A 25,992-nucleotide genomic window follows, 5' to 3' on the forward strand; every position below is an offset into this window, starting at 1 on the left:
TTGTTATTATTCAGCAGTGTGACTGCTGAAAAATTGTTACAGCCGACAGAACACAATGAGGAGCTCACAAAATCCCAATGCACAGGTATCCAGCTTTACGTCCGTGTGTGGTGCCCGTCGAATATGCCAGAAGTCCAATTTGATTTACACGCGACCCAAGCCGGATGTGTTGCAGAGCATTTTGCGCTCGAAAGCCAATCCGGAGTACAAGTCGCGCAAACTGTGGTATGAGTTGAATATGCCTGAATGCGCCAGTCACATACTCGATGGGAAAATGCTGTCTAGTCTGCCGGATAACATTCTGTACGCCAAGCCGGAGCGTTCTCGCCGCCGGCGCACTCAGAAAAGCGATCAAGCCGAGTCGCGGGGCAAGAGCAATTATATGACTATGCGGATGGAGCGCGAAAACTTTCGGCGCAAGCTCGTCGAGCTCATACTGCACATGGACGATGATCCGACGACGGGGGGCCAATGCTCCGTACCATTTCCAGATAAGGGCGAGCGTGAGATGTTGCGCTACTATTACTATATAAAGCATGGAATTGATACGATCCACGTCTCTGCTATCAACAATGCCATACTCAAGAGGTAGGTTGTCTGTACATACATATGTGCAGAGCAGTCGGAGTCAAAGTTGTAACATTCGATTGCCTTGCAGAATATCCGCACTGGTGCCCGCATATCTGAACAAGTGGGAATCGGCATTGAATGAGAATATTGCCGAGGTGCGTTCAGATTATGTGTTTGCCATGAAAAAGGCTGTTGTTGATTTTGTACTGCGAGAATCTGTGCTAAATCGTTTGACAAAAGAGGGTAGGGCTACTCCGCAAGAGACGGAGGAACGGCAGGAGGTCAACCGGCTTATGAATCACTGGCGCTATCGGTGAGTATCCTTCTACCTGCCTACAAGCACACAAACAAACAAAAACAAAAAAATAATAATGAAACCGCGAAGTTAATTTAATGTACTCCTGAGAGTCAGAAGCATGCTTTATGAAAATTTCAATGGAAGGTGTCGCCTGAAAGTATGCAATTGACATGCAATTACACACACACGCACACATCCTTACTCACCCCCACATTTCAGGAGGGCGGCATGTCAGCACGTGTGGAGGCGGCTGTAAATTAAAATCTCAATCAGATTTTTATGAAATGTATTGCTTTTTAAGCCGGGAAAAAGAGAGGCGCGCGGGCGAGCGGGTGTTCATTTGTTCGATCGGGCGTTGTCATAACTCGAGTCTTCGGTACGCGAAAAATCACTTCGAGTCGTACGAAAAGTTTTTAACCACACTCTACCGTTAACCTAAGGAAATGGAGAACCAGCACCAACAGCAGCAGCAGCATCAAGTTAAGCCCTCCTGTGTATTGGCCTGACATTTGATGAGCAACAGTAAGCTGGGCTGCATTGGGGCGGCAATGTACTCGTACATTGTAAAACGGATATGCTTAAGAATGAATTGAACTTGTTTTTGACACTAAGCGCAGTCAGCGGGAGCATGGGGGCATGGGGCTGTGGGCGAGAAGAAAGCTTGCGCCATTGTAAGACAAAGTTTGATTTTACTCCAGAAAACTCATTGTCAAGAAAAAGTTGCCTTGTTGTGGGTTGACTGGGCTGTGCGGTTGTGCGGCTGTGTGGTTTCATTTTGTGCCTTAAGTGGGTCGCCTGGGCGCCCGGGCGGGGTCTCTGGGTATAAGATATAAGGCAGCAATGCGGCTTTGGCAGCAGTGGCTGGCGGGGGTCGGTGGCGTTTCGATAACCGTGTTCTGTAATTTATAACCTTAAGCATTTAGCGTCATTAAATGTGTGCCGGTGTGGGGGGGCAGATGGCTTGTGCGCTGGGCTTAATGGGCTGTGACAAATTTCCTCAAGTGTAGAGCTCTACAGATAGGCTGATTCTAATTTGCATGCTTTAAGCGAGCCTTTCAGTACTCAAAAAGGTAAATTATTGACCAAATCCCAATCTTTCAGCTACGATGAGAATCGCAGTCGACTGAAACAAACACTCTTCTGTATTCATCGGTCCGTGGCCAGCATTCTGGAGCTGTGGAGTTTGAAATATGCCACAGCTACCCTTGTCAATATCGACGAAATAAAAAAGGCCACAGAGCCGTTTGCACTTTTCAATTTTGTGGTAGGTAGTAAGTAGCCATTAAAAGAGATACCAAGGTATTCTAACGGTCTTTATGTCCAGTACATGTGCGGGGCAAACATAGACAATGGCAAGAGCATGCTGGAGGATACATGGTACGGCGAGATTCACGCAACGCTGCTGAAGGCCAGTAAACGGGGCCAGCTGCCAGACATTCGACGTACTACACTGGTCAAGCGGTTCTTCAACTGCGTGGCCGCGCTGATGACGCAACAACTGGAGGACATTTGTATACGCACGCTGAAGGGTTTTGCCGATTTCATATGCGATTTTGGTGTAAGTTATAAATGAATGCTGGAACACTCTCCACCATCCACCATCCACTGACCATCGATCATTTGGTTGCAGCATTCGAATCCCGGATTTCAAATTGCTGTCATGCTTGCCGACGAGGACACCATAGCCTTTAATCCAAGTTTTTCGAAGATGCAGAGCGAGCTGCTGCGTGTCATCGATTCGATTGTGATGGCCGTGCAGATGCTGCCACGCATCGAGAGCAAACTATACACAGATCTAAAGATCTCGAAGAAGACATATCTCACGCCAGCCGTGCCCGACAGCATTGTGGCGGACACACGCAATCGTATCTGTGCCATGCTCGAGGAGCAGCGCATTGGGCCTGAGCTACGGCTGCAGGACTTTGATATGTTTATAGACCTCATCAATGGGATTGACGCCGAGCGGGTGAACACCTTCATGGATAGCGATGCCACGTTCGAGCAATTCTGTGAAATGGTCTACGAGTACCGTGAGAAGGAGGATCGCATTGCCAAAGAAGTCTGGGGCGTCATTCGCATGGGCCTATATGAGTTCCATCGCGATCAGTTTATTACGCATTTGGAGTCACTGGCCCGTCAGTTGCAGATGGAGCTGTTGTCGCGCATGGTGGCCGACCAACAGGCACGCATTTCACGGCTCGGCAAGGAGTACGATGCCATTGCAAAGAAGGCCCTCACAGTGCCCAAGGACACAGCCGAGCTAATGGAGCTGAAGGCCTATGTGGTGCATGCTGAGGAGAATCTGGTGCCAGAGATGGAGGCACGGCTTAAGGTGAACATGAGCGAGATACTTTGGTTGATGGATCACACGCTATATTCCCCACTGGAGATAAAAAACAACAGCAATTCCTTCCAGTGGTACCTGAAATTGCCATCTGTATTTGAACAGCATCGCGCTATCATAGCCGAAAAGATTATTGAATACCAGGAGGCATTGAAGAAGCGCATTGACTTGTTCCGGCGCGAGCTGCAGAACTACTTCGATCAGGTGCAGACCTATGACACCTGGGGCGATATTAAGCAGCTACTGAAGTACAAGAAGCGTGCCGGCTTGCTCGATCAACGTCTGGTGCAAGCCATGGAAACTATTGACCGCATTAACGAGGAAGAGACGGCATATGGCTGGGATCTGTCACAGTATCCTGTCCGCAAGAAGGCGCACGATCAGCTCAAACCATATAAAACACTGTTCGATGCTGGACAGGATTTCATGGACAAATATGACCTCTGGATGCATTCACAAGTCGGCTCTTTCGATCCGGACGAGATAGACACAGATGTAGCCAATTTCTATCGCATAGTACAAAAGCTGGAGAAGCAAATGGGAGACCATCCCACCACTATGCAATTAATTCTAGATGTTAAGGAGCAAATTGAGGCCTTCCGCGAGCATATGCCGATTATAAATACGCTCGGCAATCCGGGCATGAAAGCGCGGCACTGGGAACAAGTATCCGAGATTATCGGTTTCCCCATCAAAGTATCGCCAGACCTGACGCTGGAGAAGATTATCGAGTATCAGTTGGATGAGTACGTGCCCAAGTTTGAGGCCATTTCGGAGAGTGCCACCAAGGAGAATAATCTTGAGAAGGCCATGTCTAAGATGGTGAACGAATGGGAAGGTGTTGAGTTTACCATTTCGCCATACAGGTAAGCAAACAAGTGGAGGCGCATAGAAATTATAATGGAAATTTAATTGAAATATGTCCCGCAGAGACTCCGGTACCTTCAAGCTGTCGGCCGTAGATGACATACAAATACTCCTGGACGATCAAATCATCAAGACGCAGACAATGAAAAGCTCACCGTACATCAAGCCATTTGAGGCAGAAATACTGTAAGTTGTTGTTGTTGTTGGGATGTCAATGTCAAGCTTACACACACAGACACCCACGCACACACACACACATGGATAGAAGCGTAAATAAACAACCCCAACATTGTTTCTTTCTTGCATTGCAGCAAGTGGGAGGCGAAGCTCATGCTGTTACAGGAGATTTTGGATGAATGGCTGCGTGTGCAAGCCACCTGGATGTATTTGGAGCCCATATTTTCTAGTCCAGACATACAACAACAAATGCCTGAGGAAGGACGGCGCTTTAGTGCAGTAGACAAGGCATGTACACACATACTATACTTGTATTTGTAGTGGATCTCATTTTCACATGAATATTAAATATTAACCTGTAGATTTGGAAGGAGCTGATGAAGCAGGTCGCATCAGATCCACGCGTGATGACGGTAGTACAAATTGACAAGATGAATGACAAGCTCAAGAAGGCATATAGCTTACTGGAGATTATACAGAAGGGTCTGAATGCGTACTTAGAAAAGAAGCGTTTGTACTTCCCCCGCTTCTTCTTCCTTTCCAACGACGAATTGCTGGAAATACTGTCCGAGACCAAGGATCCAACGCGCGTACAGCCCCATTTGAAGAAATGCTTCGAGGGCATAGCCACGCTCAATTTTACCGAGGAGTTGGACGTCACGGCAATGCGATCAAGCGAACGCGAAGTAGTGCAGCTAGTGGATGTTATATCTACAGCCAAGGCGCGTGGTCAGGTCGAGAAGTGGCTGTTGGAGCTGGAGATTGATATGAAAAAGAGCATACACAACAAGATTTCGGAGGCCTTCTACAGCTATGTGAAGATGGTGCGACATGTGTGGGTGCTCACCTGGCCGGGTCAATGCGTGCAGTCCATATCGCTGACCTATTGGACCCTCGAAATAACTGAATGCTTCCAGAGCGAATCGCCTAGAGACAGTCTAGAGAAATACTTACAGAAGTGCATACAGCAGATCAATCGCATTGTAGACCTTGTGCGTGGCGACCTGAACACTCAGAATCGCATCACATTGGGCGCCTTAGTTGTGCTGGACGTGCATGCACGTGATGTCCTTGCAGATATCGTCGCCAAAGGTGTAGATGACCTACAGGACTTCCAGTGGCTGTGTCAGCTGCGCTATTACTGGGAAGACAACAATCTAGACACACGCATGATCAACTGTTCGTTGCCGTACGGTTACGAGTATCTTGGCAACACAACGCGACTCGTCGTCACTCCGCTCACCGATCGCTGCTATCGAACACTATTTGCGGCGTTAAATCTGCATTTGGGTGGGGCCCCGGAGGGCCCGGCGGGCACAGGCAAGACAGAGACTACAAAGGATTTGGCAAAGGCTGTGGCCAAACAGTGTGTGGTGTTTAATTGCTCCGATGGATTGGACTACTTGGCACTGGGCAAGTTCTTTAAGGGGCTTGCTTCCTGCGGTGCGTGGTCGTGCTTCGACGAGTTTAATCGCATTGATCTGGAAGTGCTGTCCGTAGTGGCTCAGCAGATTATGACAATACAACGTGGCATCAATTCGGGCAGTCCCACGTTAGTATTTGAGGGCACGACCTTAACTTTGGACCCCACGTGTGCTGTATTCATTACCATGAATCCGGGCTATGCTGGACGCTCTGAATTGCCGGATAATTTGAAGGTGCGTTTGCCAAAGATGAAGTCGGAGTTTAGTTAATGTTTCTTTTCTTTTTGCCCAGGCACTGTTCCGCTCTGTGGCCATGATGGTGCCAGACTATGCCTTGATATCTGAAATCGAACTGTACTCCTATGGCTTCTTAACTGCAAAGCCGCTGTCTGTTAAAATCGTAGCGACCTATCGCCTGTGCTCGGAGCAGCTGAGTACACAGTGTCATTATGATTATGGCATGCGCGCGGTTAAGTCTGTGCTGAAGGCGGCTGGTGCATTGAAGTTGCGCTATCGCGATGAGAATGAGGACATACTTGTCCTGCGCTCCATTAAGGATGTCAATTTGCCCAAGTTCCTTAATCAAGATATACCGCTGTTCCAGGGCATAACTTCGGACTTGTTCCCAGGTGTTGTGTTGCCCGAGTCGGACTATGTGGTCTTCAATCAGTGTACAGAGTGGGCTTGTGAGAAGCAAAACAAGCAATGCACGCCGTTTGTCCTGGAAAAGGTTCAGCAGGTGGGTTAAATGAATTACCCGGTGATTGTTATTTCTCGCATAATCAACATGCATTCTCTTTGGTAGCTTTATGAGATGATTGTTGTGCGGCATGGCCTGATGTTAGTAGGCTATCCATTTGGGGGCAAGTCCACTACATATCGTGTGCTCGCTGAGGCCCTGGAGTGCATGGAGAAAAAGGATGGTTCGGAGAATCGTGCGATTTACACGGTTATCAACCCAAAGGCCATTACCATGGGCCAGTTATACGGGCAGTTCGATGCCGTATCACATGAGTGGAGCGACGGAATTTTGGCGGTCAACTATCGTATATTTGCCGTTTCTGATACGCCTGATCGCAAGTGGCTTATCTTTGATGGGCCTGTTGACGCCATTTGGATTGAAAACATGAACACTGTGCTCGATGATAACAAGAAACTGTGCCTTATGTCCGGCGAGATTATTCAACTGTCGAACACTACCAACTTAATATTTGAGCCTATGGACTTGGAAGTGGCGTCCCCTGCTACGGTTTCGCGCTGTGGCATGATTTATCTGGAACCTAGTTCGCTGGGTTGGGAACCATTGGTCGAGTCGTGGAAGAACACATTGCCAGCCAGCTTTCACACTGTCAGCAAGCAGTTAATCGCGGCGCTAATAACGCGTTTCTGTCCGATATTACTATATGTGGTGCGAAAGGGCTTAAAAGAAATAGCGCCCACATCGGATGCAAATTTAATGATGAGTTTGATGAACTTCTTCGAGTGCTTCATCGATGATTTCAAGGATGAGAAATACGTGGCTAACATCTCGGATTTGGACTTCCGTGCGCAAATCGAGGGTATCTTTATTTTCTCTGCCATTTGGTCTCTAGGTGGTTCGCTTAATTCCGAGAGTCGTGAAAAGTTTAATATCTTCTTCCGTGCGCTTATGGAGAAGACATTCCCCACAGCACTGTATGAGACATACGGCATCACAGAGGATCTGTATGTGCCTGCACTGCCGAAGCCTTTTATATTCCCCATACCCAAACAGGGCTCTGTCTTCGACTATCGCTATATCAAGGAAGGCAAGGGGAAGTGGAAGCCGTGGCAGGACGATGTGAACTCAGCTCCGGCTATACCTCGAGACATACCCGTCAATCAAATCATCATACAGACGAACGAGAGCGTGCGCATTGCGGCAGTTTTAGATTTGCTGGTGCGGCATGGAAAGCCCCTGATGCTTGTCGGTCCCACCGGCACAGGCAAGAGTGTCTATGCCATAGACTATATGCTAAAGCGCATGGACTTGAACACATACAAGCCATTGTTGATCAGCTTTTCAGCACAGACATCGGCCAACCAGACGCAGGACATTATCATGTCCAAACTAGATAAGCGGCGTAAGGGTGTCTTTGGTCCACCTCTGAATAAACGTTTTGTGATATTTGTGGATGATGTCTCGATGCCATTGAAGGAGAATTACGGAGCACAGCCACCCATTGAACTGTTACGCATGATGCTTGATCACATGATGTGGTACGATCGAAAGAATATTGTGCCCATGAAGCTAATTGACTTGCAAATGATTACGGCCATGGGACCCCCGTCTACGGGCAATACAGTTACGCCGAGATTCCAGCGATTCTTCAATGTAATCAGCATTGATGAGTTCAACGACGATATTATGAAGACAATCTTCAGCAAAATTGTTTTGTGGCATCTAGACACTCGGTGAGTAGAGAGCCATTTCGGAGCATTTGTTTTTCCTAACTAACATAACTTCTGGCCACCGACAGCGGTTTCTCGAAGGAGTTTGATCCGTGCATTGATGAAATCGTCAATGCCACTTTAACAATTTATAATGATGCAAAATTGAATTTGTTGCCGACGCCCACCAAGTCGCACTATCTCTTCAATTTGCGTGATTTCTCGCGCGTCATTCAAGGGGTGCTGCTATCCGTGCCCGAGGCCACAGAGGACATGAATTCAATGCGTCGATTGTGGGTGCATGAGGTGCTACGGGTATATGGCGATCGCCTCGTTGAGGATGCTGATCGATCTTGGCTCTTTGAGAATCTTTGCAGCACAGTACGCAATGCGTTCAATTCAGATCCGTCGCGGCTATTTGGGCGCTTGCTCGCCAAGGATAAGCAGTTGGAGGAGGCGGATTTCCGTCAGCTCATCTATTGTGATTTTACGAATCCCAAAGCGGATACCAAGAACTATGTGGAGGTGCAGGATCTCGAGGAGTTGCGCAGTGTGGTTGAGGCCTATCTGGTCGAATATAACAATATGTCTAAGAAACCAATGAATCTAGTGCTCTTCCGCTTTGCGATTGAGCATTTATCCCGAATATGTCGCATTATAAAGCAGCCACGTAGTCATGCTCTGCTCATTGGAGTCGGAGGCTCCGGACGCCAGAGCTTGACTCGTTTGGCTTCGCATATATGTGACTATGAGCTCTTCCAAGTGGAAATCACTCGACTGTACGGTCCGTTCGAGTTTCATGAGGACATAAAACTAATACTACGCAAGATCGGTTCATCGGAAATGCATGGCGTTTTTCTGTTCACAGACGTTCAGGTTTGCTTTTGGTTATCTCTATTTTAGGGAGGGAGGGTACTTTAGTGGGTCAGTTCAATGCTAATTTGGGGCTTTTTAGATCAAAGACGAGTCGTTTTTGGAGGATATCAATAATTTATTGAACTCGGGCGAGGTGCCCAATCTGTTTACCAATGAGGAAAAGATCGAAGTTGTCGAAAAGATGGCACAAATTGACAAGCAACGTGATAAGTCCGTGCAAACAGATGGAAGTCCTGTGGCATTGTTCAATTTCTTTGTCACGGTAAGTTAAATTACTCTCATGGTCAGCTCCTTCAAGTGGTACACTTTTTATTTTCTTTCTCCGAAGACCTGTAAAGATCAGTTGCATATTGTGCTGGCCATGTCGCCGATCGGTGAGGCTCTGCGCAATCGTATACGCAAGTTCCCCTCTATTGTCAATTGCTGCACTATCGATTGGTTCCAGTCGTGGCCAGAGGACGCCCTATTGGCTGTGTCAACGCGCTTCCTTGCCAGCGAAGATCTTACCGCTTTGGAGCGATCGACAGCTATCGATATGTGCATGGATTTTCACACCTCCACGCAGTCGCTGTCCGAGAAGTTTTTCTCGCGATTGCATCGCTATAATTACGTCACTCCGACTTCGTATTTGGAGTTGATACAAACCTTTAAGGCGCTACTAGGCCAGAAGCGCAAGTGAGTTTGTTTTGTAATTTAGTGAGCCACAAAAATGCATCCTCAATATGTTCTAACTAGCAACATTACAATGAATCGCAATCGCTATTTGACGGGCATATCTCAGTTAGATATAGCCGCTCAGCAAGTGGGCGTCATGCAGGAACAACTGCAGGCTCTGGAGCCGAAACTGAAGGAGGCTTCCGAAATTGTGGCCGAGCAGGTGGCCAAAGTGACAGCTGACAGTAAAATTGCCGAGGAGCAGAGGGAAATCGTCAAACAGGACGAGTTAGCGGCCAAGGAACAGGCCGCTGTAGCTCAGGAAATAAAAGACGAATGTGATGCCAAGCTAGGTAAGTACTATAAAAGCTATAATTTATTATTTTTATTTTTTTATTTGTTGTTTTTTTCTGTCAGTTAGATATATTTAATTGGCATAAATAAGCAACAAATACATTTGTACTACTATATATAATAAACCCTAGTTAATATATACATATTCGTTCTTACTCTAATAGTGCCTAACGGGCACTCTATAATTAAAGTCTTAATTAATTAAAGTAATCTATATACTACTAACTTATGAATTTGTTGAACAAAGAAATTATAATTAATACGTAATGAAAATTGGAAAAAAACCTTACTTAGAAATTTAACACATTTTTTTTTTATAAAGAGGGCAATGTCTTGAAACTAAAAGGGTTAAGGGAAGGGGATCTACAAGAAGGCGATTATCATTCATTCGTATTATAGTTGATGCCCTTTTGTATCTATTTCCTATTTGTTGGTTAAAACGCATTTCATTAGCTGCTATTGTGTTGCTCATGTTTGTAGTTTGTGTTGTTGCTCTCCTATTTCTATGGAAAGTATTGGGATTCAAGGGCGTACGCAGCTTTATCCAAAGGGGGGGTGGGAAAAAAAAAGATTATTATTATCAATAAAAAAACTTCATCAAATACAACTCAGTTCATAATAATGAATGTGGCCTCATATGGCCCCCCTTCGTACGCCCTTTTTGGGATTCCTTCATTATTTTGCACGTCTTTCAAGGTATATAAATGCCTCAGGTGGTACGAACCACTAAGTTTTATGATAAAGTCCTAATCCTATTCTATCCTAATCACATTGGCAGCATCACATATCCTTAAGTTTGAATAGAACCTTATGAAATCGCTTTCTGGCGTTCTGTGAAACCATACTTTCTTCTATTAACGTATTAATACCTCCGACTTTTGACTAAAGGGGAGGCACTTCCGATTTTGGATGCTGCTCTGGCTGCTCTTAACACATTAACTACGGCGGATATTGCTGTGGTAAAGACTATGAAGAGTCCTCCCATCGGTGTGCGCATTGTTATGGAAGCCGTGTGCATCTTGAAGGATGTCAAGCCCGATAAAGTTCCCAATCCCAGCGGTCTCGGCACTGTGGAGGACTACTGGGGTCCCTCAAAACGTGTACTAAGCGACATGAAATTCCTGGACAGCTTGCTAAACTTTGATAAAGACAACATACCGCCGCCTGTAATGAAGAAACTGCAAGATCGCATTCTGAACAATGAGGCTTTTGATCCGGACAAGATAAAGACCGCATCCACTGCTTGTGAAGGTTTATGTCGCTGGGTAATTGCTCTGTCCAAGTACGATGTTGTGGCCAAAATAGTGGCTCCAAAGAAAATAGCGCTGGCCGAGGCCGAGGCCTCGTACAATACGGCCATGAAAACACTGAACGAAAAGCTGGCCCAATTGGCACGAGTGGAGGCCAATTTGGCGGCTATACAAAAGATTTTAGACGAACAGCTCCGTCAATATGGGTACGTACTTAGGCGCAGTAACATACAATTTTCAGATGGTTGATGGCTTGTCGACCTTTCACAGCATTTTGCAAGCGGAACACGAGGCATGCACAAAGAAGCTGCAACGCGCACAGGAGCTTATTTCAGGACTCGGTGGGGAGCGAACACGGTGGTCGGAGACGGCCAAAATGTTGCAGGGTAGCTTCAAAAGCGTTACCGGCGACGTGTTGATCTCGTCCGGAGTTGTAGCCTATTTGGGACCCTTCACCATTGACTTTCGCATCAAACAAATACGGAAATGGGTCGCAAAGTGCAACAATTTTGGCGTCACGTGCTCATTGGACTTTCAGTTGGCCACTGTGCTCGGTGAACCGGTGGAGATACGTTTCTGGAATATCTGCGGCTTGCCAACGGATGCGTTTTCAGTGGAGAGCGCCATCATGATGAAGTGAGTAGAAAATACTTTGTAAATTGTAGTCCTAGGTGAAACATGCTCGAATATAAATTCGCTCTTAATCTTGACGGGCGGGCATGCACATCAATTAAACAACCTGACACGGTAATTATGCGTCGGGCTGCCGCTGCTCGCAAAGTTGTCAGAAACACGAATTTCACTTCTTTCTAATTACAAACATAAAATGTTGGAATTCACGCATATTAAGAAAATTAAAGATATGGCGCGACGCAAGTGTGGGAACAGCAGCGGGTGCTGTGCAGCACAAGCACAAGCGTTAGGTGTAGCCAGGGGGTAGGTACAACCACACATACTATAAAAGACGCCCGCATCCGGCTGATGTTGATGCCACCGTTCGTTGCCTGTACACCGTTGCTAGGATACGACCCACTCACCAAAATCATGAGCACAGCATGCGTCACCATCAGCGCCGGTGGTTGCTGCTGCTTCTGCTTCTGCTTCTGCTTCTGTTGCAAAGCCAGGCCCAGCTTCAAGGTACAAAAGAAAATTCGTTCGTGGGGGAATATGTATGTTCGTTCATGTTTGATGCGTGTATTACGCATCTGGTGAATTTCACTAAGGTCAGAGGAGGCGTCCCACATGCCACATGCCTCATGCCACGCCACGCCACGCCACACCAAACCACTCCACCACTCTACTCCACACCACATCACTAGCTGGCTTCCACAGCCGTGCCTGCCATTCGATTTAATAAACGAAATTCTTGCTGTAGGCTGGAAAGTGTTCAAAGTAATTTGGAGCATGCCAAACATACCCTGGGGAGGAGGGCGTAAGAAGTGCAGCGACCTGTCCCGTGGATAAGCAATTGATTAATGTCCGCCATGGCGGATTACATGTAATTCCTAAATAGATGGGGAGCAGACGCTCTCCTCGTACTGGTCAGATGCACTAAGACAACAAGAAGAAAAAGAAAAACAAAAAAAAGGGTCGGCTAAAGTAAAAAGGAAAAATTTCCACTACTTATTCTACAATTTATTCATTTTTATCCGCAAACGGGTAAATTATTTGCTAGTCGTACTGCCAACCTTTTCGTACCTGGCACAGTCTTGGACTGCACGCTTCGAGTTAAAACAAAGGGTTTATAACATTACAGGAGGAAGAAGGAGGCATGGCCCAGGTTTAATGTAAAGCATTTGTATACATATATGTATATTATTATTTATATTATCTCTATGTTCTCTATCTTTTCATCTACATAAGTAAAATGCAATCTTCATTTAACCTCTGGAAAAGCTCTACACCGATTCAGATACATTTTCCCAGGGGTAAGAAAACACTCCTCTGTATCATAGAGTTGTGAAAGCGATGGGAAAATGACAGTTCAAAATTTAGTAAAAGTCTGCAGTGAACCAATAGACCAATAAGTACACCCATTAAGTAAAATTTTGCAAACAACGAACTAGAGCCAACCTGCAGCTAGGATAATGAGAAAAGAATATTTTTAGTAGCACAGCAACGCAAGACATCTTAGCTAATTGCTCCATCTGTATGTTTGTAATGTATCGACAAAACATTAAGTTTACATTGGTGTACTATTTCATATACAAGTAGCTGAAATAGGAATGATAGGTAAAGTAATCCCCTCAGTATCAAAATTGATATTTAAATTTTTTTGTAATGCCACACCATAATTATAAGATTAATTAAAATAGATGCTCATTATCATGAGGCTGCCATTATAATGATTGGTGCAGGAAACTTGATTTCACTTTATTTATTTATTTATTTATTTATTTATTTATTTATTGACAAACATACATGTCATAGAGAACTTATAAAGTAAAAATTGTTTAAATTACAATAATATCTAATATATATCTAATAAGGGAGAGGATTCGAGTGGTGAACATGCATTATCAATTCCGTCAAGGAGACATTGCTTCCAGCCATCTGAATAAGACGGAATATTGTTAGGCCCAAGAGATTCTACATACGAGAATATTCAAGATAGTAAAAGTCTCTATAGAGTTGAAACACTATGTTGAAGAGAGGGGCTATTACAGTGTATGCAATAGTCGGTCGCGCGTAACTCAGCGCTGCACTAGTTTTGTATTTAATACTTAAGTACATAAGTATTCTATATTTTTCCATATGACACACAAAAATACAAAACAGAAAACGAGCGTCAGTTGCAAGGCATCCTTCATGATGACATCATAGAAGTAAGTTTCATGGTAACAGGTGTCCATTCCAGTTATTAAATTCAGATTAAATTCTAAACTTTTGAAAATGTTCTAAATACGAACAAATCTGTAGCAGGTATACACATAGCTGGTATGTAAATATTTAATTGCATATTAAATACTTGATATTTATTTCCATACACTCAAAAAATTGCATATTTCGTATTTAAATAAAATATTAACAAAGCAACTACTTACTAAATACCTAAAAACATATTTAAACACCTATGTATGTATTTAAATAAGAATGAAATTCAAAATATTCATAGTGTATTTTGATATTTTTCTTAATTTAGATTTGAAGTTTTTTGTACTTGCTTTAAATACATAGTATATTTATTAAATTTATTATTATTAATACTTATTTCGAATATTTTCAAAAAAAATCGCTTTGCTTTGCGATTGTTTAGTGGCGTTATAATTTTTCGATGAGCGGCTCAGAATTTACGATTCAATGCTGCTAGTATATGGGAATTCTTTTTGAAGTATTCCTATGGCTTTAACTATTTTATAAGTCTTGGACATCATCGATAGTCATGTTTCGACTGCTGGCCTTAATTTCCTCCACCATCTGATGACTCCTTAAACTCTTTTAAAGATAAAATAACCAATTCAAGGCTATCTTTGATAGAAAATTTCTTCCAAGCACTGATTACATCTATGAAGTCAGTTTCAGTTGAATCCAAAATCATGCGTTTAGAGCGCCTGATTAAGAGGGAAGAAATTGTTTTTGACATTCGGATAGTTTTTTGCAGGACGTGGGATGTTGTTTAACAACAAAATCGTTTTAAAGGAAAAATTCTGCCTTTTTAAATACTTGTTCTATGTTCAAACCAAATAACGAGCTCGCGTTAAAAGAGTTCATATGAAGCGAGGGCTAGGTGTAGTGAATATATTTATCAGAACAAAAATGTTCGAATAATGGTTTACTTCAAAAATGAGTATACAAATACATATACGAAATACCAGTCCACCATTTAGAAAAAACTAATACAGCTATAATTGATAATTAGAAAAAAAAAATTCTTTTTAATTTGAATTTGAAGTGTTCATACATTATATATTTTGTAAAACTAATTTGTTGAAAAATCGATGGTAAAAATATTTATATCTTCATGTACTCTTAAATATTTGTGTTCTTTTTTTTTTTGAGTGTACATAATGGTTCCTAGTAAATTATGATTGATTTGCCGTTTATGAAACAAACCATTTGGAACTTATCTGTGCGTTGTGTTCTCGTGCCTGCCTGCACTCTCTGAACTGAATACCTTATCTTTTCAGTGTCCTGCCAATGCGTTGCGTGCTGCGTGCCTTTCATGCATTTATCCATATCCAGCTCTATTCGCTGGTATTTTCCACTACACATCGCCGGCACCGTTCTTTTGTTTTCCCATCAAATATTTTCCATTCATCAAGTTTTCAATTTACAAAAATGTTCATTCATTCGCACGAGTAATTTGTATTCGGTGTGAATTTGTCATGTGTTGCTGCTGTCGTTTTTGTTTCCTTTTTTTGTGAGTGTGTGTGTGTGTGTATTGTTGTTCTTGTTGTTGTTGGTTTTTTCATGCCGTTGTGACTGAGAGTTATCGTGCGATGTCGCCCTTTATATGTATATGTACATATGTATGTATATATGTCTGTATTAAGATACAGTCAGGCGTACATAAACGCTACCCTCCCACTCGGACTCATTCATTGGCATACGTATAAGTTTGTGTGTGGCTTATAAATCGCGAAAACATACTTACTATATACGAATGCCTGATGTAGTAGTTTGTACCCCTCAGCATGGGTAAGTGGCCCAAAGCTCGAACAATAGGTAGCAACTTCGCTGTGCCAGCGTTCAATAATATACGAGTACATACTTGAATGTTTCAATGCACTTTCTTTTTAATGTCACTTTGAAATTTATCTGCTGCACTAAAAGCCCCCTAAATTGAATAATCTTTCTATACAATTTCCACTGAATGGTAGTTTGAAAATTGTCATTTACATTGAAGGATTTGGGCGAATATAAATTTTTACTGTCTCTATAAGGTCTTTGTAAAGAGTAAAGAAGATTCTTTAAAATACCCTAAATGTGTATGGATTTATTTTATTCAAAATTTCTCAGGAATTAAATGAAATGAAATCTAAGCCGAATCAGTTTTCTATACAATTTGCATTGAAGGATAGTTAGAAAACTGTCATGAATTTGATTGAATTAAAATATATCCTATCTCTAAATGGTCTGTTAAAAAAGTAACCAATAAACGTACTTTTTAAAGATGTTTCTTTAAAATACTCTAAAAGTGTATGGATTTATTTTGTTCAAAGTTAAGCAGAAATTTAATGAAATTAAGTTTGAAATCTCTCTGCTGCAGGAACAGCGCACTAAGCTTTTCGTACTGAAGGGTACTTAAAAACGTGTCATTTATATTGAAGGCTTAACCGAATTAAAATGTTTTCTGTCTCTATATGGTTTGTTAAAAGCGTAAACAATCAACGTGCAATTCAACGAAGATTCTTTAAAATACAATAAATGTGTATATTTTGTTTAAAATGCATCAGGAATTAAATGCCTCTCTATATCTGATTGCAGAAATGCACGTCGTTGGCCGCTCATGATTGATCCGCAGGGACAGGCAAATAAATGGATTAAGAACTATGAGAAGAATAACAAGCTGTGTGTCATTCGTCTCAATCAACCGGATTATACCCGCGTGCTGGAGAATGCCATACAATTCGGACTACCTGTTTTACTAGAGAATATAGGCGAGGAATTAGACCCCATTCTGGAGTCGATTTTGCTAAAACAGCTCTTCAAGCAGGGCGGCACCATGTGCATTAAGCTGGGCGACTCGGTCATAGAATACAATCACAGCTTCAGGTGAGGGATTACGAGATTCGACGAAGAGTTATTTTTATGTATTTTTTCGCAAATGCGTATTTACAGATTTTACATGACCACCAAGTTGCGCAATCCCCACTATCTTCCGGAGGTAGCTGTCAAGGTCACACTCCTTAACTTTATGATTACATCGCAGGGCTTACAAGATCAGCTTCTGGGTATTACGGTGGCACGGGAACGTCCCGACCTGGAGGCGGAGAAGAATAATCTAATAGTGCAGGGTGCAGAAAATAAGCGCATGTTGAAAGAGACTGAGGACCAGATACTCGAGGTGCTATCATCGGCGGACAATATACTGGAGGATGAAACGGCTGTGCAAATACTGAGCTCCGCCAAAGCCTTGGCTAATGACATCAGTGAGAAGCAAATAATTACCGAGGCCACCGAGAAGCAAATCGACATTGCGCGTCTGAGTTATGTGCCCATTGCAGAGCACTCCACCATTCTATTCTTCACAATTGGTAAGCAGTCAAATCCTTGGAGTCCGAATAATTATATTTCCCACCTGTCCGTTCCATGCAGTCGAGCTGGCCAACATAGATCCCATGTACCAGTACAGCTTGGTTTGGTTTGTCAATCTCTACATGGCCTCCATTGACAACACGGAGAAGGTCGACGATATCGAGGCGCGTTTGAAGGACCTGCGCAATCACTTCACATATAGCCTGTACGTCAACATTTGCCGCAGTCTGTTCGAGCGAGTGAGTATTTGGCTTTCAAACGCAATTATCGTCATGCGGCCTAATGGCCAACCCAGAACCAACCTGTGTTAGCTGCTTTAATTGCGAAATAATCTCATAATGTAGAATTTGAAGCATTTTATCACCGCTTATTTGCTGCTATGTGACTGTGTATCCCCGGTTATTATTCAATTGACCAATGCAGGTACAGCAGCACCATTTCGCCCGATTTATCCACAAATATTTTTAATTTCAATCGGACTGATTTCTACAGAAATTGGTCAAACAAGCACTGATTCAATGACATTGCATTCGAATAAGGGTTCGAATAAGTCTCTTATAGTCTGCTTATAAAAGCTATTTGAAATCAATTGGGTCTCAGGTTTATGAAGTAAAGCTTCTTATGCGAGAGTTTTGAATGGTGGATCGGCAATCTTTTCTGCAATAATGCAAGCAAAAATCAACAGTAGTTTTAAGAACCTAACGGTACAACCTGAAATGTAAACAAACTTGGAGTTCTCTTATTTGTTAAAACATATAAATGCAAGATGGACATTAAAATAGCCAAGCAAAATCTGGTTCGTCTTGATCTTTTGTAGTCGCCATTTCTTGTGGTTTTCGGGTTTTCTAGAAATATTTTAAATGCGAAACAGAACTGCGCTTTCCGAGGCTCTTGAAAGCTGGATCAACAACCATCGATGACGGCGGGCTTTCTTCCAAGTTTATGTGGTTTTATAGCTATTTAGAGCCGTTTTCCAGCGGGGTTTCTATATAATTTCAGTTTTTTTCTAGACTTTTTATCTTTCTCAAGATACCGTTACTCATTATTGTTTTTTCTAGTAATTTTCGAGCAGGATTTTTAGCTATTTATAGCAGGTACGTCTGGCGGTTTTCTAGCACGTTAAACCATCAACCAAGACAAATTTACATTTGTCATCAATCATTAATGAATTATTATAAAGGCTTCTCTCTTCAATCTAAGAAAAATTAACTCAAATCAAATCATTCCAATACCATTAAGTTTCACTTCTATTGCGTGTCGCCCTGACACACAAGTATTTTTTTTGATCAGATGACTTATACAAACATATAAAGTTACATCTTTTAAATTTATTAAATTTTGTATGGGTTCTTATCGTAGAAAATACAAATAGACGCGTTTGCAATCAGAGCAACGCATTTCAGCGTAAACATACATACGTCTAAAAAAATCCCAACAAGTGCTTCACAGCTTCTAGGCCGTTTTCAGTCAATTATGCCTTGTCCCACAAGCATCACAGCGCACACAGAGGAGTGCCTTTGATCCTTGCTTTTTAATTTTCTTGCGAAAAAAATGAAATGAAATGCTATCATCGCTTCGTTTGCCTTTCGAAATGCTTTGATTTCAGTGCACAACCTTTTTGCCTGTGTAACCCATTAAATGCGTGAGTGCCTCGCTTTGCCGTTGGCCTCATGCACACACACACACACACACACATACACCCTCACACACACATACACATACCACCCGGTTACCCGACACGAAGGCAGCGACATTTATAATGAAATCTTTTTCTATTGACAGGACAAGCTCCTGTTCTCGCTTATATTGAACATCAATCTGATGAAGCACGACAACCGGATTGACAATGCTGAGTGGATGTTTCTGTTAACGGGTGGTATTGGTCTTGAAAATCCGCACAAGAATCCGGCACCCTGGTTGGGTGTGAACAATTGGGACGAGGTGTGTCGCTTGTCGCAATTACCAAACTTTAAAGGCCTGCGAGAGGATCTCGTCGCAAATACCGGCAGTTGGAAGGCCTTTTTTGACTCAAAATCGCCACAAAATAATGAAGATGTTCCAAAGGATTGGGCTAAACGTCTGTCTATGTTTCAAAAGTTATTAATCTTGCGCGTCTTTCGTCCTGATAAATTGGTGCCAGCCGTGCTTAACTTTGTATCGCATGAGTTGGGTCCCAAGTTTGTGGATCCGCCACAATTCGATTTAATGGCTTCCTTTGGCGATTCGCACTGCTGTGTACCCTTGATATTTATACTGACACCTGGTTCGGATCCTACGGCCACATTGCTGAAATTTGCCGAGGACCAGGGATTTGGCACGAATCGTTTGTTTTCGCTGTCCTTGGGTCAAGGTCAAGGTCCGATTGCCATGAAAATGATTGACGAGGGTGTTAAGTTAGGGAACTGGGTAGTCCTGCAGAATTGCCATTTGGCTGCGAGCTTCATGCCACAATTGGAGAAAATATGCGAGGGACTATTGCCGGATTCGACACATCCAGATTTCCGTTTGTGGCTCACGTCCTATCCGGCTGATCATTTTCCGGTCGTCGTACTGCAGAATGGCATAAAGATGACCAATGAGCCGCCAAAGGGTTTGCGCTCAAATATCCTGCGATCAATGCTGAGCGATCCAATTAGCGATCCGGAGTGGTACGAGTCCTGCACACAGCCACGCATATTTAAGCAGTTGATCTATTCACTGTGCTTCTTCCATGCGGTCATACAAGAACGTCGTTATTTCGGACCGATTGGGTGGAACATACCTTATGAGTTCAATGAGACCGACTTGCGTATATCTCTAATGCAGTTAAAAATGTTCTTGAATCAGTACGAGACAGTTAATTATGATGCATTGCGATATTTGACGGGCGAATGCAATTATGGTGGACGCGTGACAGACGACTGGGATAGACGCACGCTTAAAACAATTTTGGACATTTACTACTGTCCGGAGGTATTGGATCTGGAAAAACCGTACTTCTTGGACGAAACTGAGCTGTACTACATACCCGTTTATAAGGAGGTTGACCTTTATTTGAATTATACGCGCGACTTGCCACAAATATCGGCACCATCCATATTCGGTTTTCATGCCAACGCCGATATTATGAAGGATCAGAAGGAAACGGACATGTTGTTGTCGCACACACTGCTAACGCAGGTAAGTAATTATTGGCACTGCTTCGGGCCGTTATTAGAATAGGCATCTGTTGCCGAATGGTTGCTTATTATTCTGCTTGCTTAACATTATTGCTCACCTCCCGATAAAGGATCGATGGGTAAGTAAAATAGTGTTGCTATTACTTTTGAGAAATCATCATATTATTTGACTCACACACGCTGACCAGGATCTTTATGAGAAACGGGTAAGAAAGTATTGATGGAGCTTATACAAGTTTGGCTTATAATTAGGTTTCTTTTCAACACAATGCCCGCACTTCAGAAACTGGAAAAGACCCAATTGCTTTATACGCAAGTGCTTTCGAAACGCTTTCCCGAAAACCTTTCCCTTCCCACTTATCCAACATGCCCTCCCTTCCTTGCACTCTATAATCTGCCCCTAAAGGACACGAGTGCCTCTCACGACGACAGCGAGGACTCAAAAGCATTGACCCCCGAAGAGGTGGTCACTAACGTGGCTACTGACATATTGGACAAGCTACCGAAGGCGTTTGATCGCGACGCAGCCCTGCAGCGTTATCCTACTTTGTATCACCAGAGCATGAACACTGTACTGGTTCAAGAGATGGTTCGGTTCAATGTGCTGCTCAACACTATACGCACAAGTCTGATTACATTAAAGAAGGGCATTAAAGGTAAGTACTGGTAATAAACATTTAATTTAATTCAAACATGTGTCAAAAAAGTAGTAGCATTCATTTATGATCTACTCTCGCTGTACTTCTGGTGACAAGTCATTGACTGCTACATTTGGAATTATGTGGGAACCCGATTTTATCAAGCTATATGAACTTCCGCTATGAATTGTCGAGCTAAGTTTGGTACTGAAGAAGGAACTTGTATCCGCCCCATCATCAATGTCTGGGGCTGGTAGGGGGGCGACTGGTGTGGGGGTGACTACTTCAGAAATCTGCTCGCATTTTAAAACTGCTTCAGTCTCATTTTGTTCTTCTTCCACGACTAAATTAAGGTCTGGTGCTTCCAATTCTATTGGTACTTCAGGCGCTTCTTCTTCTGGTATTAGTAATGGCGCACTTGGCTCTGTCAACTCCTTCCAGCTCTGTTCTTCGTCTGCCTCGTAATTGATTTCTTCTTCTGAATCAAACAGATTCTGATCAGCAACATCGGTTTCTTCCTCACTAGAAACAATAGCGTCAATTATACCTAGAAGCGTGTCGTGAGACGAGGTCTGTTGTGCTTCTTCGCGAGTTTCTTTTTTATCAAATACGACTCCTATATCTGACAATGAAGAGGACTTCTCTGTCTCCGCGCGCTCTTTTTTCCATGCTTGATATGCCTTTAAGATCTTAAAGTCCGGCAAATCTCCAATATCCAATGTGCTTAAAATACTGTAAATTTCCTCCAGCTCCACGTTATTCTTGGTAGCACGATTGTATATTTCATACGCAATTAGAGTATCTGGATCAGAATCTTTAAAGTTATCATCGCCTTCATATTTATCGTCGCTAGCCAGAGTCTTTGTCACAAAGTCGGTTTTTAGTTTCTTCAATAGGCTAAGAACTTGGGTTCGTATTATTTCCGAGTCTTCGTGGGCCAACGATGGTAGCTTCAGGTATGGATCTTCGAATTTAAGATCATCAAATTCGAATATTAGAGCGCGTTCATTAACATAATGCACAACAGAGGGTTCGGCTGGTGGCAAATCCGCACCGGTTAAGAAGTTTCGTAATATTTCATCAAACACATCATCGAAGAGATCGTTATAGTTTTCATGCGCAATGCGCTCAACTTCTGTTTTCCAGCGACGACCGGGAACAGCTTGACGTATCACCTTGCGTATAATGGCCCCAGCTTCAATGGATGCCGAGTTTGTATCGCTCTCGCTATCGGTTGAGAAAAGATATAGGTCGTTGTCGATTAACCGATCGACGAGGTCGCTGGTCAGTGCAGAAGCAATGTCGTAGGGCTCGAGCTCATCCCAAATCTTTGGAAATAGCACTTCTTCGATAATATATTTGCTCATAGACTCTTTTTCGCGAGCTTCGAGGGCAGAATTTAAGTCTGGATAGACGATATCGCGGAGTGCATAACGTAGCGGTTCATAAGTCAACGGAGTCTGGACGAGCTTGAAACTGTCAAGCCAGTGCTTTATATCCTTATCAATGCGTTTAGCTAATTCCTGAATGGATTCATTAGCTTCCTTTGTTTCAATATGAGACATGTCGGTGGTTAATATGCTTTTTATATATTCTTTCGACACTTCTGAGTTGGTCAAATTACATTCCTGGAACAGCTCTTCGTACAAATTACGCATCTCGTTCTCCTTTTGCCTCAGACCCGCCTCGGCAGCTTCACGTCGCCAACGCTCCTTCTGCGCCAGTATAGAAAAGAAGTGCATTTTTCTTTGCTCTTTTAATCGTTCCATTTCTTCGGATAGGAATTGCATAACCCAACCTATGGTGGTGCCCTCATACATGTACAATAAATTCTCGAGATCCTCTTGACAGCGCTCAGCCAACAATTCCTTGGCCTGCTGTTGAGTTGGCACTTCTGCATTGGCGCAGTGCCTCTGGAAGGCGAGCAGCTGTTCAGGTGTGAACTGTTCTGTCTTTTCTTTATCCGCGTCAGGTGTTTCGGTTTTCTTATAGTATGCCGAATAGTCTGTTTCCGCATACTCGTATATCTCGCGCCGAACTGTCTCCCTCGGTGGCTCCGCATGATAGCGTTTCTTCAGGCACTTTGGCGACATCTTCTGCTTAGCGGCTTGTGTGCGAAGTCCTTTGAGCGATTCATATAATTTCTGTAGGTTGGCGTCAGAGCAGAAGTTCTGTTCGTACTCCTTAACAGTTTCCTTTGGCCTAGACCATTCCCTGAGTTTGGTGAATGGACATTCCAGTTGATTCATATCCACGCGTTTCTCCAAATCATCGATGCGCATATCAAAGGTCTTCTGTGTGCACTGGAAGTGGCCACGAGCCGGATCCACGCCATTCCGTATAAGGGGTGCATAAAACTCTGAGGTTGGCGAGCCTAGTGCAACAATTGGATGTTGCTTTGACCATTTCCGGGATGTGTTTGTATGTTTCCACAGCAAACGTCGATTGGCGCGATGGAATTCCGTTTCATTTTTCTTGAGACCAGCTAGACGACGCTGTTCTATGCGATCACATGCCAATTCGATGCGCGTCTTGGAGGCGGTGTGCATCTCCTGCTCCCGCTTGTCAAACATGCGAATGACGATTTCTAGACGCATCATTTGGCATTCCTGTATATACTCTTCGCGTTCGATCCAGTGTTCCCATTCAAAGGCTTGCAGTATAGTCTTGTACTTGGACTTGATGGCCAGCTCGCGAGCCTCGTGCAACTGTCTTTTGAAGTTTGTCTTTAGGGCGCTAGTGAAGGCCCAGCGTTTTCGCGCTCGCTCTAGTATTTCAACTTCATAAAGTCCGGGTGGCTTATCGCCCGGCAGCAGCGTTGATAGCTTAAAAAGCTCCAGTCCCTCAGCCAGCTCCTTGTCGACTATTTCGGGTAAATAAGGTAGGGTCTGTGCCGAGGACTCACTAAATCAATGCTATAATTAGTTTGCAACAGATAAAGTCTTTAGTTACATACCGATAAAGCGTCTGTGTGGCCTGTTCCTTAAAAGGGCTGGAGTCAACATATTTGGGGAAGAAGCCGCACTTATTTTTCAAAAGTGGGGGTGGGGTGGCATCTATTTTGAGCTCAAAGCTAGCCACTGTAGGCTCTTTACTACCCATTAGGTAATCTATACCAGGCGCCGATATTTTACATTCACTTGCTGTACGAGGGGCTCCGATTACCTTGCGCTCGGCAGGATTATTGGCACCTGCCATACAGCACAAATTTTATAGATGCGGGGGAAAAAAACAACCATCAATCATGGCCACTTACCCCCTGAATGCCGTTGCTCTAGGGTTGGGGTTGTTATCAGACATGATGTTAGGCCTGTTTGTATTTCGATTTCCCTATTCAGCGGCTTCTCAATGCTTGGCTTGCTGAACGTCACGCGTTTAGTGTGTCTGGGAAGTTCTAGTGTTGTCTTTCCACTAGTTGCACTCTTCACGCTCTTCATACTTTTCGAGCTCATGGTGGACTGCAGGGATTGTTTGGAGGTGCAGCGTCGAAAATAATGCGATTCGTGAAGCACTTCAATAGTGGGCGACTGGACCTTTGCACTGGCCCTGTAAGGTGCAGGCATATTGTTTTGCGTTTAGTTAACTTCTAATTAAATATAATAATAATTCCAAAATTCTGTGCTCTGGTGTGTTAAGTCTAATTTGTAATTGAATGACTGTGCTTTTAATTGATTGTGCTTGATGTTTAATTCCTGGGCCTACTTTGATTTGCCACAACAACAATACAAACAATAAATATTTGATCTGCAGGACTGGTCGTTATGTCCGCTGCTGTGGAAGCCGTTTACAAGTCGGTATTGATAGCAAAGATCCCGGGAATGTGGGCTAGCAAGTCCTATCCGAGCCTAAAGCCACTAGGCAGCTATGTCACTGACTTTTTGCGGCGTTTGGATTTCTTGCAGGTAAGCGTTCGATAACCGGTCACCAAGCAACCGAGTTGTCTAGGTGCTGTTAGGGACTTTTTTTGCGCAATCGATTGAGTGGGCGCATATGTGGGTCACACCTCTCTCATGGAATTTCTCTTACTTTGCAGAAATGGTTTGAAAAGGGGGCGCCCTCTACTTTCTGGCTATCCGGATTTTTCTTTACACAGGCCTTTCTAACGGGGGCTCAGCAGAATTTTGCACGCAAGTACGTCATACCCATTGATTTGCTGGTCTTCGACTATGAGATGCTATCGCTGGAGGAGCATCAAGCTCCGGGCGTATCGGCGCCCATAGATGGCGTGTTTGTGTACGGTATTTACTTGGAGGGCGCCCGCTGGGACCGTAAGATTAAATATCTGGCAGAGTCGAATCCACGGGAACTCTTCGACACTATGCCCCTCATCTGGCTGAAGCCCATCAAGCGCAGCGACTTGCCTGATCGCCACAACTATCTATGTCCGCTCTACAAGACAGCTGAGCGTAGAGGTGTGCTGTCCACCACCGGACACAGTACGAACTTCGTAGTCGCCATGCTGTTACCGTGCAATCCGAAGGTTGAGCCCTCACATTGGATTATACGTGGCACGGCCTTGTTGTGTCAGTTAAGTTTCTAAATATCATTCTTTACAGGACTACAAATATATTTTCTAGTTGCCGCATTTGGTGCGAAATCACAGCAACCACCAATCTGGCCTTTTTCTTTTTTTTTTTTGTTTAGCTTGGAATATTTTTACAGAAAATGTGAAAACACAGGGGATAGGGGTGGGTGGAGTGACCCGAAAAAAGGGTTTACTTGGCAGACCGAAAGCTCATCAATTTCAATTTGAATACATTCTCTGCTTCCACATT

At 43.5% G+C, this 25,992-nt stretch overlaps 2 protein-coding genes across 2 annotated transcripts; one reads left to right on the plus strand and one right to left on the minus strand.

Annotated features, from left to right (window-relative positions):
- LOC115630812 (dynein heavy chain 7, axonemal) lies at nucleotides 1-25,795 on the plus strand. The gene is made up of 23 exons (XM_030527479.1): nucleotides 1-588; nucleotides 659-883; nucleotides 1,970-2,132; nucleotides 2,193-2,426; nucleotides 2,499-4,078; nucleotides 4,143-4,265; nucleotides 4,391-4,544; nucleotides 4,619-5,914; nucleotides 5,973-6,419; nucleotides 6,486-8,113; nucleotides 8,179-8,965; nucleotides 9,045-9,227; nucleotides 9,294-9,640; nucleotides 9,701-9,972; nucleotides 10,862-11,429; nucleotides 11,494-11,859; nucleotides 16,651-16,938; nucleotides 17,005-17,420; nucleotides 17,482-17,660; nucleotides 19,204-20,580; nucleotides 20,986-21,235; nucleotides 24,968-25,119; nucleotides 25,251-25,795. The coding sequence occupies exons 1-23, from the start codon at nucleotides 56-58 to the stop codon at nucleotides 25,755-25,757; spliced, it is 12,075 nt and encodes a 4,024-aa protein (XP_030383339.1). The 5' UTR covers nucleotides 1-55; the 3' UTR covers nucleotides 25,758-25,795.
- LOC115630809 lies at nucleotides 21,241-24,848 on the minus strand. Its single transcript, XM_030527477.1, has 3 exons — nucleotides 24,474-24,848; nucleotides 24,174-24,408; nucleotides 21,241-24,121 (listed from the first exon to the last, which is right to left on the minus strand). Exons 1-3 carry the CDS (start codon nucleotides 24,778-24,780, stop codon nucleotides 21,307-21,309), a joined length of 3,357 nt encoding a protein of 1,118 aa, XP_030383337.1. The 5' UTR covers nucleotides 24,781-24,848; the 3' UTR covers nucleotides 21,241-21,306.
- Nucleotides 25,796-25,992: the final 197 nt, after the last annotated feature.

Source organism: Scaptodrosophila lebanonensis, unplaced genomic scaffold (genome assembly GCF_003285725.1).
Source record: "Scaptodrosophila lebanonensis strain 11010-0011.00,11010-0021.00 unplaced genomic scaffold, SlebRS2 tig00001410-arrow-pilon, whole genome shotgun sequence".
NCBI lineage: Eukaryota > Metazoa > Arthropoda > Insecta > Diptera > Drosophilidae > Scaptodrosophila > Scaptodrosophila lebanonensis.

What these genes read in the sequence shown, in the direction of transcription:
- LOC115630812 (XM_030527479.1), top strand. Translation starts at nt 56, where the DNA reads ATGAGGAGCTCACAAAATCCCAATGCACAGGTATCCAGCTTTACGTCC. An exon ending in ATGAATCACTGGCGCTATCG is followed by an intron (nt 884 to 1,969) that starts GTGAGTATCCTT and finishes CCAATCTTTCAG; the next exon opens with CTACGATGAGAATCGCAGTC. An exon ending in GCCGCAGTCTGTTCGAGCGA is followed by an intron (nt 17,661 to 19,203) that starts GTGAGTATTTGG and finishes TTCTATTGACAG; the next exon opens with GACAAGCTCCTGTTCTCGCT.
- LOC115630809 (XM_030527477.1), bottom strand. Translation starts at nt 24,780, where the DNA reads ATGCCTGCACCTTACAGGGCCAGTGCAAAGGTCCAGTCGCCCACTATT. An exon ending in AGAGCAACGGCATTCAGGGG is followed by an intron (nt 24,409 to 24,473) that starts GTAAGTGGCCAT and finishes GCTGTATGGCAG; the next exon opens with GTGCCAATAATCCTGCCGAG. An exon ending in GCCACACAGACGCTTTATCG is followed by an intron (nt 24,122 to 24,173) that starts GTATGTAACTAA and finishes GCATTGATTTAG; the next exon opens with TGAGTCCTCGGCACAGACCC.